Here is a 16,809-nt window from a genome sequence, read left to right on the forward strand (position 1 = left end):
ATTGTTTGGATCTCTGTGTGAAACTGGAGAGTACCTGGTGAGGCTCGGTGTCCAGGGAGCCCCAAGAAGCTTCCTGCCTCTGCCCTCCCCGGACTGGAATTACAGACACACACCACCTTACTCAGTTTTTATGAGGGTGGTGAGAACCAAACTCAAGTCCTTATGTTTGTGTGGTAAACACTCTACTGACACCCTCACTAAGTAAGCCGTCTCCCCAGACACACCTTTCAGTTGTAGTTTAAAATATTTTATTACATCCATTTTTACACACATACAAAAATTGAAAGAACTACACATGAGCACCTATGTCTCTGCTGTCTGGATTACAATCTGTATTTTATACTGGTTTTATTACATGTCCACTCACCCATCTCTCAGTTGGTCCTAAATTCTGCATTATTTTTATGCATTTCAAAGCATGTTGCAGATGCCAGCATACTTCCTGTCCAACAGCTAACAAGCATAATGATTGAAATAAACTACATAAATGTAACTAAATAGCTCTTGTATAATACAGACATTGCATAGCTCAGGGAAAACGAAACAGGTACACAGACAGACAGACAACACAGTAAGTACCATGAGAGATACTTGGGGAGGGGCACACACAAATGGTGACTGTGTGAACTGCCTGACCCAAAGCAGTGGGGAGGCATTCCAGGTGGGCAGGAAAGAATGAAGGCATGAAACAGGTAAAGCTGTGGGTGGAGATTCAGGTAAGGACACAGGTAAGATGCAGATAAGATGCAGTAAAAAAAGCAGGTAAGGACGCAGGACGCAGATAACAGGTAAGGATGCAGGTGAGGATGCAGGCGGGGATGCACCAAGAGAGGGTGCGGCCTAAATGGCCTATGTTACATGAGAGATCGGCTGGGGAGAGAGAAGTGATGCTCAGGGCTGCAAAGATCTAGGATAGGAGCCACCGGTAGGAGGAAGCAGGGCTCTGAAAGGCAGGGGTAGGAGGAGCCAGGACTCTGAAAGGCAGGGGTAGGAGGAGCCAGGGCTCTTAAAGGCAGGGGTAGGAGGAGCCAGGGCTCTGAAAGGCAGGGGTAGGAGGAGCCAGGGCTCTGAAAGGCAGGGGTAGGAGGAGCCAGGGCTCTGAAAGGCAGGGGTAGGAGGAGCCAGGGCTCTGAAAGGGAACCTGCAATCCAGCAGGGCCCCGGCAGCCAGTGGCCAGCATCCCTTTGGATTTGTGAGTCATTTGTCCAGGGTTTCTTTGGGACCTGACAGTGGTGGCCAGGGCAGAGTAAAAGAAAGGCAACGGAAGCCCGCGAAGGTCCCCGCTAAAGGGTTACACATCTCAGAGTCCACAAGAAACTTCCTTTTACATCTTAAGTTCTCATAGATTCGAGTGTTCACCAGGCTGGGCCCAAAGAGTTGAGCGCTCCCCACGGGCCAGACACTGAGCCCCCTTCATCTGCCCAGGGACAGGAAACATCCTAAGCCACATTTTACAGATGCCGAAGATGAGGTTGGTACAATCTAGCAGAATGAGAGCCTCGATTCAAACTCAGGGCCAAGCATATGTCTGCTGACTAAACTAGGCAAGTAAACGGGGGAAGAAAGTTCTACAGCGCTTTTTGCCCACTTAAACTAGAAGGCTCAGAAAAAAATAAAATAAATCTGCTGTTTCTGTCATATATTGCTCAAAATGGCACTTAACTGTGTGTTTTTTGTCTTTCTTCCTCCCGCCTAGGAACCTGTACACCTCAGCTGGGCTTTACTGTCCCTGACCTGTGCTTGTTAGAGCTACCCAAACTCGATTTCAAAGGAAGACTCCGGGTCCACCTGCTGTGGGGCCAGCTGGACGTCAGGATGCGCACAGTGACCATCTTGATTCTTCTCTGCTTCTGCAGAGCCGCTGAGCTCCACAAGGCCCGTCCTGGCGCTTTGAGAAGCCGGGCCGGTGGCAGCAGGAGAGGCCCAGTCAAACGCTACGCGCCTGGCCTCCCCTGTGATGTATACACATACCTCCACGAGAAATACCTGGACTGCCAAGAAAGAAAATTAGTATATGTGCTACCCAACTGGCCTCAAGACTTGCTGCACATGCTCTTAGCGAGAAACAAAATCCGTGTGTTGAAGAACAACATGTTTGCAAGGTTTAAAAGGCTGAAGAGCCTGGACCTACAACAGAACGAGATCTCTAAAATCGAGAGCGATGCATTCTTTGGTTTAAACAAGCTTACCACCCTCTTGCTGCAGCACAACCAGATCAAGGTGCTGACAGAGGAGGTGTTCATTTACACCCCTCTCCTGAGCTACCTGCGTCTCTACGACAACCCCTGGCACTGTACCTGCGAGTTAGAAACACTCATCTCAATGCTGCAGATCCCACGGAACCGGAATTTGGGCAATTATGCCAAGTGCGAAAGTCCGCCAGCACTGAAAAATAAGAAACTGCTGCAGCTAAAGCCTGAAGAATTATGCGATGAAGAGGAAAAGGAGCAACTGGACCCCACGCCCCAAGTCTCAGGGAGACCCCCAGTCATCAGGCCGGAGGCCGACTCCACGCTGTGCCACAATTACGTGTTTCCCATACAAACGCTGGACTGCAGGAGGAAAGGTGGGTGACTCCCTTCTCTGTTTCTTCAGGCTGGGAGAAAAGGTCTCACTGCTCTCCTGGTGCCTGGGGCATGTCAGGTGGCATTCTCCGCCAACCGTGGGATCTGTGAGGCTAACTAGGGAGCAGGAGAAGAGGATGTAAGTTGGTAAGGCACGGGGCTAGCGTGTGCCCATACCTGAGTTCAACCCCCAGATCCACACAAGCTAGGAAGAGCGGCACACTCCTGCAATCCCAGCAGTACTTGAGAAGTAAGGACAGAGGAGCCATAGTTAAAAATCATCCTTGACTACACAATGAGTTTAAGGATAGCCTGGGCTACATGAGACACTACTTCAAAACACACATTCCTTAAAAAACTCACACTGCCAAGCAAAGCAAAGCCTGAGCAAATGAAAACAAGTTCAAGGTCATCCTTTGTCACCTGGAAGGCTGGAGGCCAGCCTGGGCTTCATGAGACCCTGTTTCAAAATGGGGGGGGGGGGGGGAGTGTTGCTTTTTTAGAGGACCCAAGTTCAATTCCCATCACCTATATCAGGTGGGGGCACAACCACCCATAACTCTGACTCTAGGGCAGTCCAATGCCTCTGACCTCCATGGGTATCCATCCAAATGTGTTATACACACGGTAAAAAACAAACAAACAAAAAACTAAATAAATATTTACAAAAAGAAAACAGCAGGACCAGTCATGGAAGCTGATCCTTTTGCTCAGGGAAAGTTATGACAGTAAGAAATTCCTTTCATTTTGAGCCTAATACATCTTGGCTACAAGTGCAGGTGCCCTCTATACTTACACCTAGTAAGTAAAATACATTCATCTGTGGGAAGACAACATCCAGGGCAAAACACTCCCAGCTCAGGCCAGGAGTGGGCACTCAGATGGAGGCCAGCAGAGGCTCATGATGCCTCTGTGCTCCAGCTACCTAGTCCCAAGATTTTCATGAACACTGATAGAACTAGACATCTTAATTCTTCCCAGGTTATCCACAGTAGACAGAATTAAGTCATTTTAAAGTACTTAATCTAAGATGTATGAGCCTGGGGAACTTTCTAGACCGTAACCTACCGTCTGGAACTCAGTGGTAGGCCTTCTATCCTACACAGCCTTGCACAGTTCCATGTAAGATCTACTCAAAGTCACAAACTCAGAAAACACGGGAGATTTCAGAAATGTGAATGGCACAGGCGGGTACTGCCAAAGAGTCACCCGAGAACTGCCAGTCTCTGTGACAACAAGCCTCACTGTTGGCATGCTTCAAGAATTTCTTTGTAATATTAAGTTACAGCCAGATGTCATTGGGTTAGAGTCAGTTTGAGCATGCTAAAACTGTTTTCCATCCATCTTAAGAGGTTTTGTTTTTTGTTTTTGTTTGTTTGTGGGCAAAAGTTCAGGACAATTGAAGAGGTCCTACAAGACCCTCTCGAGAAGGCTAAAAGCAGGAATTGGTTAGTGTTGGAGATCAGACAGCTGGATCCAATAGTAAATTTGTTCACTTGTGGCAAAGCTGTGGTAAGACCTTTTCACTTTTTCCTTGACTCTGAATTGGCATCTAGTCCAATCAGCCTGAGCCTGGGAGCTCAGAGAGGTATGCTTGCAGAAGTCATGGTGGAGCAGTGGTAATAACTAGGACTGGCCAAGCTGGGATCCTCGAGCTTTGGAGAAAGTGCTGACTTAGTGAAAACCTACCAAGTGCCAGGCACCCGCCCATGCACACATGCTGTCATCTTTTAGGCAATGGGATCCCCATTTGGAGATGAGGAACAAGAAGTTCAGGAGGTGCTGTCAGTCGGCCAAGGTCTCTAGTTAAAGAAAAGAACAAACAACCTTGGTCTAACAAGTCAGTGTTTGCAGTCTTCCAGAATTAATCTGACCACAGGCAAACAAGCTCCTACCACGACAAGGACTCACTGGAGAAGTCTCCAACACTCGGTGGGTGTGGTTTTGCCACAGCAAGGCTGGAGGATCCTCGGCGTCGTTGCGTGAGTGCTGACTTTGCGCTGCCTTTTTCTGAGCCTTCTTTTGCACTGCTTAGATTATAGATCGAACCCTGGGCCGGAACATCTCGTATCACTGAGGTTCTGTCCTCAAGTTTAGCTGACTCTGCTCTTGCTGCAGTGGGTGTCGAAGAGTTAAGTAGAACTGAGCTCACCAGTTATCTGAGAAAATTACCACCCACGTAAGACACCAGACTACGCCACACCATGAGAGGTCAGAGTTAAACGGGGTGTGGTGCACGCCTTTGATCCCGGCACTCTGTAGGCAGAGGCAGGCGGATCTGTCTCTGTGAGTCTGAGGCCAGGCTGCTCTCCAGGGCTGTGTGGAGAGGCCCTGTCTCACTTCTCCTTATTCTTAGGCCACTCCCACTACAACCCCCACCAATGAGCAAAGTCCTGATTTTGCCTTTTTCCCATAAAACATTTCTCTTGGCAAACATCAGCTATAAAACATATTTTATTGCTTTCCTTTTGCAACTTATTGTTGCCTAAATATAATCTTCCAAAAATATCCCACAAATTAATCATCTTTGCTGCAAAACTGCAGGGAACCAATATGAATAACATTTCATGACACATAAATTTAACTTACATAACACTGAGTCAAACATTAAGCTTACACAACACTGAGTCATACATTAAAGGACAATCAACGTCCCTTTAATTGTTAGTGACTATGTAAATTCAGAGCCCATATTTTCATTTATTAAATGTTTAATTGCCATGCAGTAGTAATTCTGTGTGCTTGTGAGATACAATGTGATATTTTAATTAAAGTATATGATGTTTAGCAATCCAATCAGAGTAACTGATCTGTCCCCTTAGACATGCATCATTTGTGCTGGAAGCATTCGATAGTCTGTCTGCCAGCTACCTGAGATGTCCAGCTGTTGTCAGCCATACTTACGCTATGACCTCGCACATCAGAACAATTCCTCCCACCCATCTTCACCCCTGTATCCGTTGATTGGCCTTCCTCCATCCCAATACCAGGCAGAGCCTCTAACTGTACATTACAAAATAAAGGCTAATTAATTCTTTTCATGATTAAGAACAAATGCCTTTCACTGTGGTTTACATAAATCTATCAACTCTATTCATTGTTTATTTCTCATTTTTGCTTTATTATACATTTCTATTTTAAGTCTCATTCCTATGAGAAAAAGCCTATTAAACTCCTTTTTTTTTTTTTTTTTAGCATCCAGCACTGGGCACTGGGTGATATTTGAGCTGATTTTCTTTGCTTTGTCAAAGCAGTAACTTAGGCAACTTTGACAACAGAAATACATAGCAGCTTAAAATCATGGCTAGAATTCAAATATGACAACCTTAATCTAGCTTCTTTGTTTTGTTTTATAAATATATAACAAATACTAAATTAGCAAATTCTCAGTAATATTCATTGCTAGGCCCCTGCTGGAGTGTATCAGTGCCTTTGATGACTCTACTATACATGTTACACAAAATACTTAATCTCCAGAGACTTAAAGCATGTAGCATTGTGAACAAAAGCCACTCTCTAGCTGCCTATGGTTAAATACATGGTAACTTATTCCTCCAGCCCTGAAGTAGTGCTGCCATAACTGACATGATCAATGTCATGTCATAAACAACAAAGATGGGTTTAGAGAAGTTGCCCTTAGGAGATCATGAGGCAGTAGTAATTTACCATTCAAGCTGTAAGCCACCCTGCAATACTATCTCTTCCTTCATGACACCAAGAAGTTACACACATCTCCTGTGTGCTGGCTTCCAGTATTGAAGCCTCCTCCTGAGCTCTATGCAAGAACAGCACATGGTGAACAACCAGGAAACTAGTGTGGTTCCATCCAGTGAGGGATTCAGTTCCCGACCGAATGGCAGTGACTCGGATGACCCACGCAGGGCACTAACGTGCACCAATTCAACCACGTAGACCTCAAAAATTGCTATTTTCACCTTAGACATCTGACAGCAAAATATATATAATAGCTTTATTCACTGAGCGGCAGGCCTTTGCCAACATAACTCAGCTTTTCAAAGGGAATGGGTGTGGGATTAGTTGAAAGGCACATTTATGCCACACTGACATGACTGGATTTTCCAAGAACACAAACTATGAACTCTAAAACTACTTTTAGGTCTAAATTTACCAAAATAATTTGCCAATTTTACTTGGAGGGATGTGAAGAATTATATAGGCAAATTCCCTCCAGGTGCTTCCAATATTAGGGCCACAATGTTGCCCCTGATTTCAATAATAATTAAGACATTTTAATTCCTAATAAACAAGCTGGTGTATGTCTCTTTAACTACTACTGCGTCTTCAAATTAGCCCTGTGCTTGCTGACAACCAAAAGCCTACTAAATGGGAAAAATGATGTGAAGGAAATTTCTCAATATCCTCTTCATAGTGAGGTTTTGTTGGCAGAGGGGCAGAGGGTGTAAGAGCTGACGGTAGATACAGCATCTCTGGAGGTGTTTATCAAGAATGTGGCCCCCAATTGCAAACTCTGCACTCAGAGTTGGAAGCAAGGGATCGGCTGTTCAAAACCTTCCTTGTTCAAGTCACATAGCAAGTTCAAAGCCTTCCCCTTCCCCCCACCTCAAAATGTCTTGCTTGGTGGTAAATGTGGGATATGGGTGCCATGTGGCTCCTGGCCTAGAAATGGCTTTGGCGTGAGTGAGTGTGTATTTGTCTGTTCTCTATCAAAGGCACACATTTTGCATCAAATTTGTAATTCTTATTCACGTTCGAGGCAAAAGAAGGGGAAGCTTTTCCTCATCACCACAACCAACACGATTTTCCTGTTTGTTTCTAGGTCGTGGTAGGAAAACTCTTGATTTGCTTTTCCTGCTACTTGCAGATGCTATTTTTATTCAAGAGTTTGCTGACAACTGATTCTGCAATTCATACTCTTTTTCTAGAACCCACAAAACCATTGCTTAAGCTGGGTTTCGGGTATTTTATAAACATCTTCTCTACCCAATGATTTGTGGCCAACCCACTTTCAGTGTTTTACTGTGGTTCTCCTGTCATCTTCCTCAAGTCCGGTCCAGTACATACAGGTTCAGTAGGCCAGTTCTGGTCAACAGCCTTTCTAGAACCGAGGAAGTGCTGGCTCTGGTGACAAGGACCCGATGCCCCCTAGAGGACACTGGCTTTGGAGGGCAGTGGCTTTGACTTGATTTGCTGACCCTGCCTATCATCTCTTCTTCCCTTCCCCTTGTGTATGTCTCAGCTGGGCTCTAGGCAGCTGGGCAGTACACAGGAAACAGAGGGCTAGCACAGAACAACAGAGCAATAGTGGCTTAGGTGCCAGGCTAGCACGTTTAAATTGTGACCGCGTAACTACGGGCAGATGACCCAACTCCTTTGGGCCCCATTTTCACCTCTGTAAAATGAAGATAATGGGACTTACACAGTTCTCCTCATTTAATTGTATTAAGAATACCTAGATCAGGGCTCAGATAGTAAGGGGAAAGAAATTCCAGGAAGTAAGACTTGAAGGGGCACATTAAGAAATGAACTTCCAATACCATCCCATTTAAGACCAGGATGGAATCACAGATCCGTCAGCAAAGTGCTTGCCGGGAAAGCATGAGTTCAGTCCTCAGCATCCATGTTAAAAAGTTGGGGGTGTGTGCATATGCCTGGAATCCCAGCTCTAGGGAAGCAGAAACAGACAGTTCCCAGGGGCTCACAGTCCAGCCTAGGCTAATCAGCCAGCCTAGGCTAATCAGTGAGTCCAGACCCTAGTGAGAGACCCTGTCTCAAAACAAAAAAAAGGTGGATATCTCCTGAGGAAGAACAGCTGAAGTCTCAGAGACCTCCGACTTTCACAGGCATGAGTATATACACCCAGAGTACAAGCACAGACATAAACACACATGCACACTTGCACAAAAAGCTCATGTAATCTGGGATACTAAGAGGGAAACAAAAACTAGGTCCAAGTCACTATGATTGTATTATATCCAGGGCTAAGAAATCATACATTCCAGAGTCGTGTTTCATTAACATTTCATTGGAACTTTTCACCTTCCTGTACCTAAAAGGGTAGTGAACACTACCTTTCCCGGTTCTAAGGATTTCTGTTTTCCCAGAAAGCCCTTGGGCGCCCTACTCTACAGATGTCTGTCAGTCTGGCCATGTTATGGTTGCTTCTGGTTTTCCTTCATGAGAACCAGTCTCTTCCCTCCATAGGCTACGGTTGCCCTGACTAAAACTAATCCAGGCCTCTTCGTCTTGCTAGAGACCAAGAGACATAGCAAGTCTGCCTGTACAATATTATGCAGGTGTGAGTAACAATCTTTGAAAAGCAGACTTAAAGATAGAGACAGACAGTGGAAGCTACGATGAGGTGAGCCTTGGTTTCCTACTGTCACGCCGCTGTCACTAGAGTGCTCTTCCCCAGAACCTGGTCACGCTGGAGCAGGAAGCTTTCAGGCGTGCAGAAGTGAACTCCATCACAAGGGCATGGGGGTTCTGTGGGTGGGAAGGGGGTCAGGTTCACAAGGCAAGCATGAACTTCAGCATCATCCAAGGAAAGATGTTGGGCCTCCTTTTCCTGTATTAGTTTTCTTTTTTTTTTAATTTCAGTTTACATGTGGCCAGTCAGGAACTGAAAATAATAAGTAGAACATTCTAGAAATAAACCACTTGTAAGGTTTTAGTGACTTATTAAATCAAATTTGCAATTGCTCTGTTTTCCTGTACAATACTGCTGTTGAGCCCTTACTACGTCTGCTTCACAAAGTAAACTTTGCCTCTGGTCTGTGTGTACTGAGAGCTTTGGTTCAGTGAGATCTGTGGGTTTAGGCATCCACTGGGGGCCGTTGCTGTGGTTTGAAGGATAGGGAAGGTCAAGAGTGGGGTTTATGGAAATGGAGCCTGAGATCCTGTGTTGGCAGAGGACACCTAAAACTGATGGGTATAAGAAGCCTAACAGAAAGGGAACACCTGACAGCGGGGACAGTGACAATTCTTAGGAGCGAATACCAAGAGGGAAACAGCAGCGTCACTGATCGCTCTCCCAACCCCTGGCCAAAGCCAAGAGAGTTTCGTTTACCTTACGCCACCAGATGGTTATCAAGGGAAGCCAAGAGAGTTTCGTTTACCTTACGCCACCAGATGGTTACCAAGGGAAGCCAGTTGCAGGCAGCAGCTGAAGCGGAGGCCATGGGAGAATGCTGCCTATTGGCTAGGCTTCCACGGCTTGCTCAGTCTGCTTTTTCTCGCAACCCAGGACCACTGTCCCGGAGTGGTACCACCCATGGTTTGTTGGGCCCTTCCACTCAATCATTAATCAAGACGATGATCCACACACATGCATATAGACCAATCTTAAGGAAGCAGCTCCTCATTTGAGGTCTCCCAGGTGACTCCAGTTTGCACAGAGGTGACAGAAACTGGACAGTATACTCTCTTTCTGCTTTCTGCCTGGTCTTATTATGAAGCTATTTGCTGGCCTGAAACTCACTGTGTGTCCTATGCAGGCCTCTAACCTGCAGCAATCTTCCTGACCCTGTCTGCCACGTGCAATACCAGGCCCAGCCTTCAAATGTTTCCAGATGGGCATCTTGGGTCACCAAGATGAGTCCCTGTCCTTCTCAAACAACTCAGGTGTGACCTGTGACCTGCAGAGGCTTCCTCCTCTCCAGTTTCTGCCTCCCGCTAGGGGACCTAGCTTCTGCTGTGCTGTAGCCTCACAGGGTCATAGAAAATAGGAGCCAAAAACCTGCAAGCTAAACTCTGTTCACTTTTTCCAGAGTTGAAGAAAGTCCCAGGAAACATCCCTCCAGACATTGTTAAGCTTGACTTATCATACAACAAAATCAGCCAGCTCCGACCCAAGGAATTTGAAGATGTTCACGAACTAAAGAAGCTAAACCTGAGCAGCAATGGCATTGGATTCGTGGACCCTGGTAAGGGTAATGTTCCCTTCAAGGGCAGCAGCTATGCTGGGGGTTTCTTTCTATGGTAACAGCTATAGTAAATGCCATTTAGTTTAATAAAAGAAAACTAAGTTCAAAAAGCATGATATTTAAAATAGGACTTGTTTGGTACTCAGAAGTATGGACCAAAATGTTGCTTTACAAAGGGTGTAGTGCTATCCAGTCATCCCTTGGTGTTCAGGGCCATTGTTCCCCTTTGTAAAATGGCACTTGTACATTCCCCCATAATGCTTTAATTAATCACTCATTGATAAAAGTATAACAAAATGTTCTATAAGCTTTGTTATCCTGTATTGTGTAAGGAATAAGTCTAGTGAGTACACCACATATCCAGAAAAGATGCCATTTTCAGCTATGTTTGATCTGTGGCTGGTTGAATCTGCATACATACAATCTGACTACACAGTACTAAGCAATATTTACTCAGTAAGCCCAGAAAACAAAGGTATTTGTAAAATAGATACACACACAGGGGAGGGGGAGGGATTCTCACCATAGTCCAGACTGGTCTTAACTTCTCATTCTCCTGCTCTGACTGGCTCCTACTGCAGGTGCACACTCTCACACCTGGATCCTGCTGCAGGTGCACACTCTCACACCTGGCTCCTATACAGGTGCACACTCTCACACCTGGCTCCTATACAGGTGCACACTCTCACACCTGGATCCTATACAAGTGCACACTCTCACACCTGGCTCCTATACAGGTGCACACTCTCACACCTGGATCCTACTGCAGGTGCACACTCTCACACCTGGATCCTACTGCAGGTGCACACTATCACACCTGGATCCTATTGCAGGTGCACACTATCATACCTGGCTCCTATACAGGTGCACACTCTCACACGTGGATCCTACTGCAGGTGCACACTCTCACACCTGGATCCTACTGCAGGTGCACACTATCACACCTGGATCCTATTGCAGGTGCACACTCTCACACGTGGATCCTATACAGGTGCACACTCTCACACGTGGATCCTATACAGGTGCACACTCTCACACCTGGATCCTATACAGGTGCACACTCTCACACCTGGATCCTACTGCAGGTGCACACTCTCACACCTGGATCCTACTGCAGGTGCACACTATCACACCTGGATCCTATTGCAGGTGCACACTATCATACCTGGCTCCTATACAGGTGCACACTCTCACACCTGGCTCCTCTTGCAGGTGCACACTCTCACACCTGGCTCCTACTGCAGGTGCACACTATCACACCTGGATCCTATTGCAGGTGCACACTCTCACACCTGGCTCCTACTGCAGGTGCACACTCTCACACCTGGCTCCTACTGCAGGTGCACACTATCATACCTGTCTCCAATGCAGGTGCACACTCTCACACCTGTCTCCAATGCAGGTGCACACTCTCACACCTATATAGACCTTTTAGAAATAGAAATAGGGCTGAGCAAAGTGGCTGCTGCGTAAGCACAAAGACCTGAGTTCAGATCCCCAGCATCTAGGTGAAAGCTGGGTGCAGCGGCACACACGTATAACCACAGACTGAGGATGGGAGGCCAACATTGGTGGCCACATAGACGTGGTTCAGAGAGAACTTATCTCAGAAACAAAATAGAGACTGAGGAAGACATCTGATGCTGGCCTTTACCTCCAGACACATGTACACATGTGCACACACCCTCAAACACACGTACACACACACAGACACACGTACACACATGCGCACAAACCCACAGACACACGTACACACATGCGCACAAACCCACAGACACACGTACACACAAGCACACACTCACAGACACATGTACACACACATGCACACACCCTCAGACACATGTACACATATGCACACACCCTCAGACACATGTACACACACATGCACACACCCACAGACACACATACACACATGTGCACACAACCCACAGACACATGTACACAGTGCACACATCCACAGACACATGTACACAGTGCACACATCCACAGACATATGTACACACATCACCCCCACGCAGTGGAAAGGTGATAAAAGACAGGAATGTGTGGCAAGGAGTCACTCATACACTGAACATCTACTGGTTTTAAAATGGAAACTCAGATTCATTAATCCCCAACTTGTTTAGTATAAATTCAAGACTAACTGCAAAGGACTGGTTTATCAATGTAGATAAGACATGCTCCAATCAGGGTAAGACATGTTAGCCATACTCCTAGATTGAGGTCAGTTCTCTTTTCTGCCCTTTTGAGTCTTTTAAGCCTTGCCAAGCAAAGCCTCTGGAGAAAATTGAGTCCAGTAAATTAAACAAAAACGAGATCTGGAAAGAGCCGTGACTGCTAAGGCACTGGCTAGCTATAGCACATACCTGTGCCTTACTGTGAGCTTGCCGTCTAAAAAGCCCAGCTATAAGATGATCCTTTACAAATATAATACTTATTACAATAACGCAACGCAATGCTAGAAACGTTTTGAGTAAAACCAAAGAACCACAACAATTACTTCTGTGTCTGTGTGCACTTGCTCATGTGTGTGGGTATACATGTGTGTACAGGCAGAGTTTGATAGTGTTCTTTTCAGTCATTCTCCCTGTTATTTTCTGAGACACAGTCTCTCACTAAATTTGAGCTAAACTGGCTGGCCTGGGAGCCCCAGAGATCTCCATCTCCCCAACACTGGAATTCTAGGCCTGCATTGCCCTGCCCAGCCGTTTACACTGGTTCTGAGGACCCAACCCAGTCCTCATGCTTGGCAAGCCATCTCTTCAGCCCCTGCTTCTCTATTATTGAACAGCACAAGTACTAGAAGAATGCACAGTTCTAACAGATGAAAATGAAAACTGAAGATGAACGTTCTGGGGCCACAAAGGCATATTTCAGAATTAATACTGTTTAAATACTACAGAATTGCAACTAAATTTTAAAGGAACAATAACTGGCCACACTTACACTGCACTTTGAATGGCAAGATTAACGGCAATTTTCTCTTCACAATAAATAAAAAGCTATTTCTTTCTTACAGTCGCTCTCTAATGTTCATATCGGTCACTGGTATCCAGGGTCTACAAAGTCAGTTCACAGGTGAAGGAGCCCAGAGGTAGAGACCCTCTTGTGCCTCATGAGGACCACAGATCCACAGAACAAGCACGCTGTGCCAAGGGCCCCTAGAAAGCATCTAATTTCTGTGTGATATTATCATTCAAAGCTCTAGCTGACAGCTGACAGCAGCAGGATGCCAAGGGGTTAGCCTAGTGGTGGAGCACTCACAGAACGAGAGGAAGGCCCCGGGTTCAATTCCCAGCAGCACACAGACGCAAACACACACGTGCAACCAATGAATGCAGACGACTCTTAGAGCTGCTGTTACAGTACCCTAAGGGGCCAATGACTATACAGCCTCGGTTAATGCGTCACATCAGTGAACAGTTGTGCTGGACCAACAGGGCAGGCACAGCAGAGCTATGAGATATAAAGAGCACTCCCCCTCTCCTCCTTCCCATCCTCCCTTTTTTATTCAATGCAAGGGAAGCGTTTTCTTCAATGGGTATGTATTGATCCAAGTGCCAAGTACTTTTATTGGTAAGTCCTTTAGAACAAAAGAAAGTGGGCCCGAGAACTTAAATCAGACAAAATGAACTACAGCAGTTTTAAAAAGCCCTACCTTGTTTCGGGCTCCTTGGGATGCAACACTTCCCCGAGACTTCCTTAAGAATTTAGGTTGCCTAGTGAGCAAATGTGGGGCACCAGGCTGGAGAAAACTGGGTGATGGTTTAGAAAAGTGCAGGCGATTGTGGAGAAAAAGAAAAAACCCACCCTGCTAGGGGCATTGCTTCCTGCAAGAAACAAAACTAGCCCTTCTAGAGGCCCTAGCTGGATACATGCACTTCAATAACAACTGTAGCTCTTTTTAAATAGAATGCAAAACTATTTATTTGCATGTGTTTTCAACCCAGAGCACTGACTTGCTTCAAAAAAAGTGAATTTGTGACAGCCTCATGCTAGAATTTTAGCAGATGATCCTCAAAATGCCTGGTTTTCAGAATTATCATCACAAGGATGAATCGTCTCCTACCCCCACTCCTCAGCCCTTGCTTTGTCCAAAAAGAGAAAGTAGTCTGTTTGGGTTTTGTCCAAGAAAAGATGATATGAAAATAGTTTATAGTATTGATATAAAGCATATTTCCAGATTCAAAATAAGGATACTACGTTCTCACAAGGGCACTTTGAAGGAGTAATGTAAACATGTTCAAAACAGAAACTAAATGTTTGAAGTTAGGAATGACCTGTAAATTTTGAAATGTGATAGATCTTAATGTGCAGATTTCTTTGTTCTTGGAAAATTGTTTTATTTTGTTATGTGTTATTCTGTTCTAATCGCCCATCATCCAGCTAAATCAATATGAATCTTGATAGTTACCACCACTTACCAAACTCAACCCGATGTTTTAAAAACATTGGTAGAAATTAGAAATTAGTTGGCTTGGAATTCTACAAAAATAGACTCTCACCATCAGTGCCACTAAACCTGGATAGATTATTTTGTAAACATTTTTAGAATTCACCAATAACCTAAGAAGCTGTCCTAGGTTTCTATGTTTTCCTATACTAAGGTCTTACATTTAATACACTTTCTTTATTTATGCATCACCCCCCTTTCTGCAACATCTTCCTGGTAAGTACAAGAAAAATGCACTTTTTATTAGGACATTCAGAGCACTGGGCAGAAATTGCATGGTGTCAACACCTCCTGCAGGCCTTCTCCATGCTCCAGAAAAATCGTTAAAGTCTAGCTTAAAAGTAACTTTTTCAAATAAAATATCACACACTGATCTATGCAATCTAGGAAAAGCTTTGTTTGAATAACAGTTTATTTCTTATTTTTGCATTTCTTCATATGTTCAGTAGGGAGACACACTAAGAAACAAAAGCTCCCAACCCAGAAATCCTCTCCACAGAAATAGCAAGGAAGAGAGCACTTCCCTTACTGACTAAACATTATACCAGAATATGATGCAAATGACAGGCAAAAACACAGATTGCAAAGTCAGAAAGCCATTGCACCTCCGAAGGACTCGGGTGAATTCTACCCATCATGCACAGCGGCTAGTCCTCAAGGAAGAAGGCCTCACAGTGCATTTTTAATCTGTTGGTAGGGTGACCATCTGGTTTAGCTCAGTGTCTTTATGCAAACAATGCCATACTCCCTTCATACTTCTTCATAGCAGGAAACAGACTGCAGCTAGAAGCGAGGCCCCAGCAAAGTTAGTTCCCTGTCCTCACAGGAGCACTGAAACGATAAGCTCTGCCCAATCTTCAGGCCTCCGAGACAGTTCAAAGAGAGGAGGAGACAGTGAGGATTGCACATGCACTGCAGAGAATGCTGCAAGAACTGAGCCTCTGACCGAAACTGTCGTCAGTTCCCTTGCTCACTGGCTAACACTCTGTTTCTAGCTGCCTTTCTAGGGCTCACGCATCTGGAAGAGCTGGACTTATCAAACAACAGCCTGCAGAACTTCGACTACGGAGTGTTAGAAGATCTGTATTTTCTGAAACTCCTGTGGCTCAGAGATAACCCTTGGCGGTGCGACTACAGTATCCACTACCTCTACTACTGGCTGAAGCACCACTACAATGTCCACTATAGTGGTCTGGAGTGCAAAACACCAGAGGAATACAAAGGATGGCCCGTGGGGAAATACGTGCGGAGTTACTATGAAGAATGCCCCAAAGACAAGCTGCCAGCCTACCCTGAGACTTTTGACCAGGACACAGAAGACGATGACTGGGAAAAAATACACAGAGATCACACAGCAAAGAAGCACAGAGTGAGAATCACCATAGTGGGATAGCCGGGACCAGCTTGCAGTGCTGTGCAGTGTCTGGAGAAGGTTTGTTTACACTTTGATCAATTGTGATTCCTATGTATACAGGGTAGCCCAGCCACAAAGCCATTGTGTTGTGGTAAATGTAGGAATCTAAGTACCCTGCTTGTCTGCCTTGTGACTGATTAGAGGGTTCCACCCAGGGCCAGGACTAGTGGTGCATGCCTGTAATCCCAACATCCAAGCTGACGCAGGGGGATCATGATGCCAACCTTCGTACATAGCCAGAAATGGTCCCAAAGTAACGGAACTATTCCACACTGGTGACCTGAGGGACTTTGATCTTAATATGGCTTTAGAATTTCAATCTCTTGCATATGTTTTTAATGGCTTTTTGAAATAAAAGTTAAGAAAGAAGTTTCAGTTTTATGTCTTTCTATAGCTCCTTATACAATCTGAAAAATGATCAAAATGAAGTCACAACGAATTGTCGTCCATTGCCCCCCCCACCAACCCTCTGCT

General features: G+C 45.3%; 2 protein-coding genes across 9 annotated transcripts in view; one reads left to right on the plus strand and one right to left on the minus strand.

Annotated features, from left to right (window-relative positions):
- Nucleotides 1-16,704, plus strand: part of Lrrc17 (leucine rich repeat containing 17) — a 32,083-nt gene extending 15,379 nt beyond the window's left edge. Inside the window, exons 2-4 of the mRNA XM_005080867.4 lie at nucleotides 1,697-2,566; nucleotides 10,313-10,468; nucleotides 15,917-16,704. Of these exons, the coding sequence (XP_005080924.1) occupies nucleotides 1,816-2,566; nucleotides 10,313-10,468; nucleotides 15,917-16,314 (1,305 nt within the window). The 5' untranslated portion in view covers nucleotides 1,697-1,815 and the 3' untranslated portion in view covers nucleotides 16,315-16,704. The remainder of the gene's footprint in view (nucleotides 1-1,696; nucleotides 2,567-10,312; nucleotides 10,469-15,916) is intronic.
- Nucleotides 1-16,809, minus strand: part of Fbxl13 (F-box and leucine rich repeat protein 13) — a 218,299-nt gene that overhangs the window by 113,108 nt on the left and 88,382 nt on the right. The gene's annotated exons all lie outside the window — the stretch shown is intronic.

This window comes from Mesocricetus auratus, unplaced genomic scaffold (genome assembly GCF_017639785.1).
Source record: "Mesocricetus auratus isolate SY011 unplaced genomic scaffold, BCM_Maur_2.0 Super-Scaffold_100043, whole genome shotgun sequence".
In the NCBI taxonomy this organism is placed as follows: Eukaryota; Metazoa; Chordata; class Mammalia; order Rodentia; family Cricetidae; genus Mesocricetus; species Mesocricetus auratus.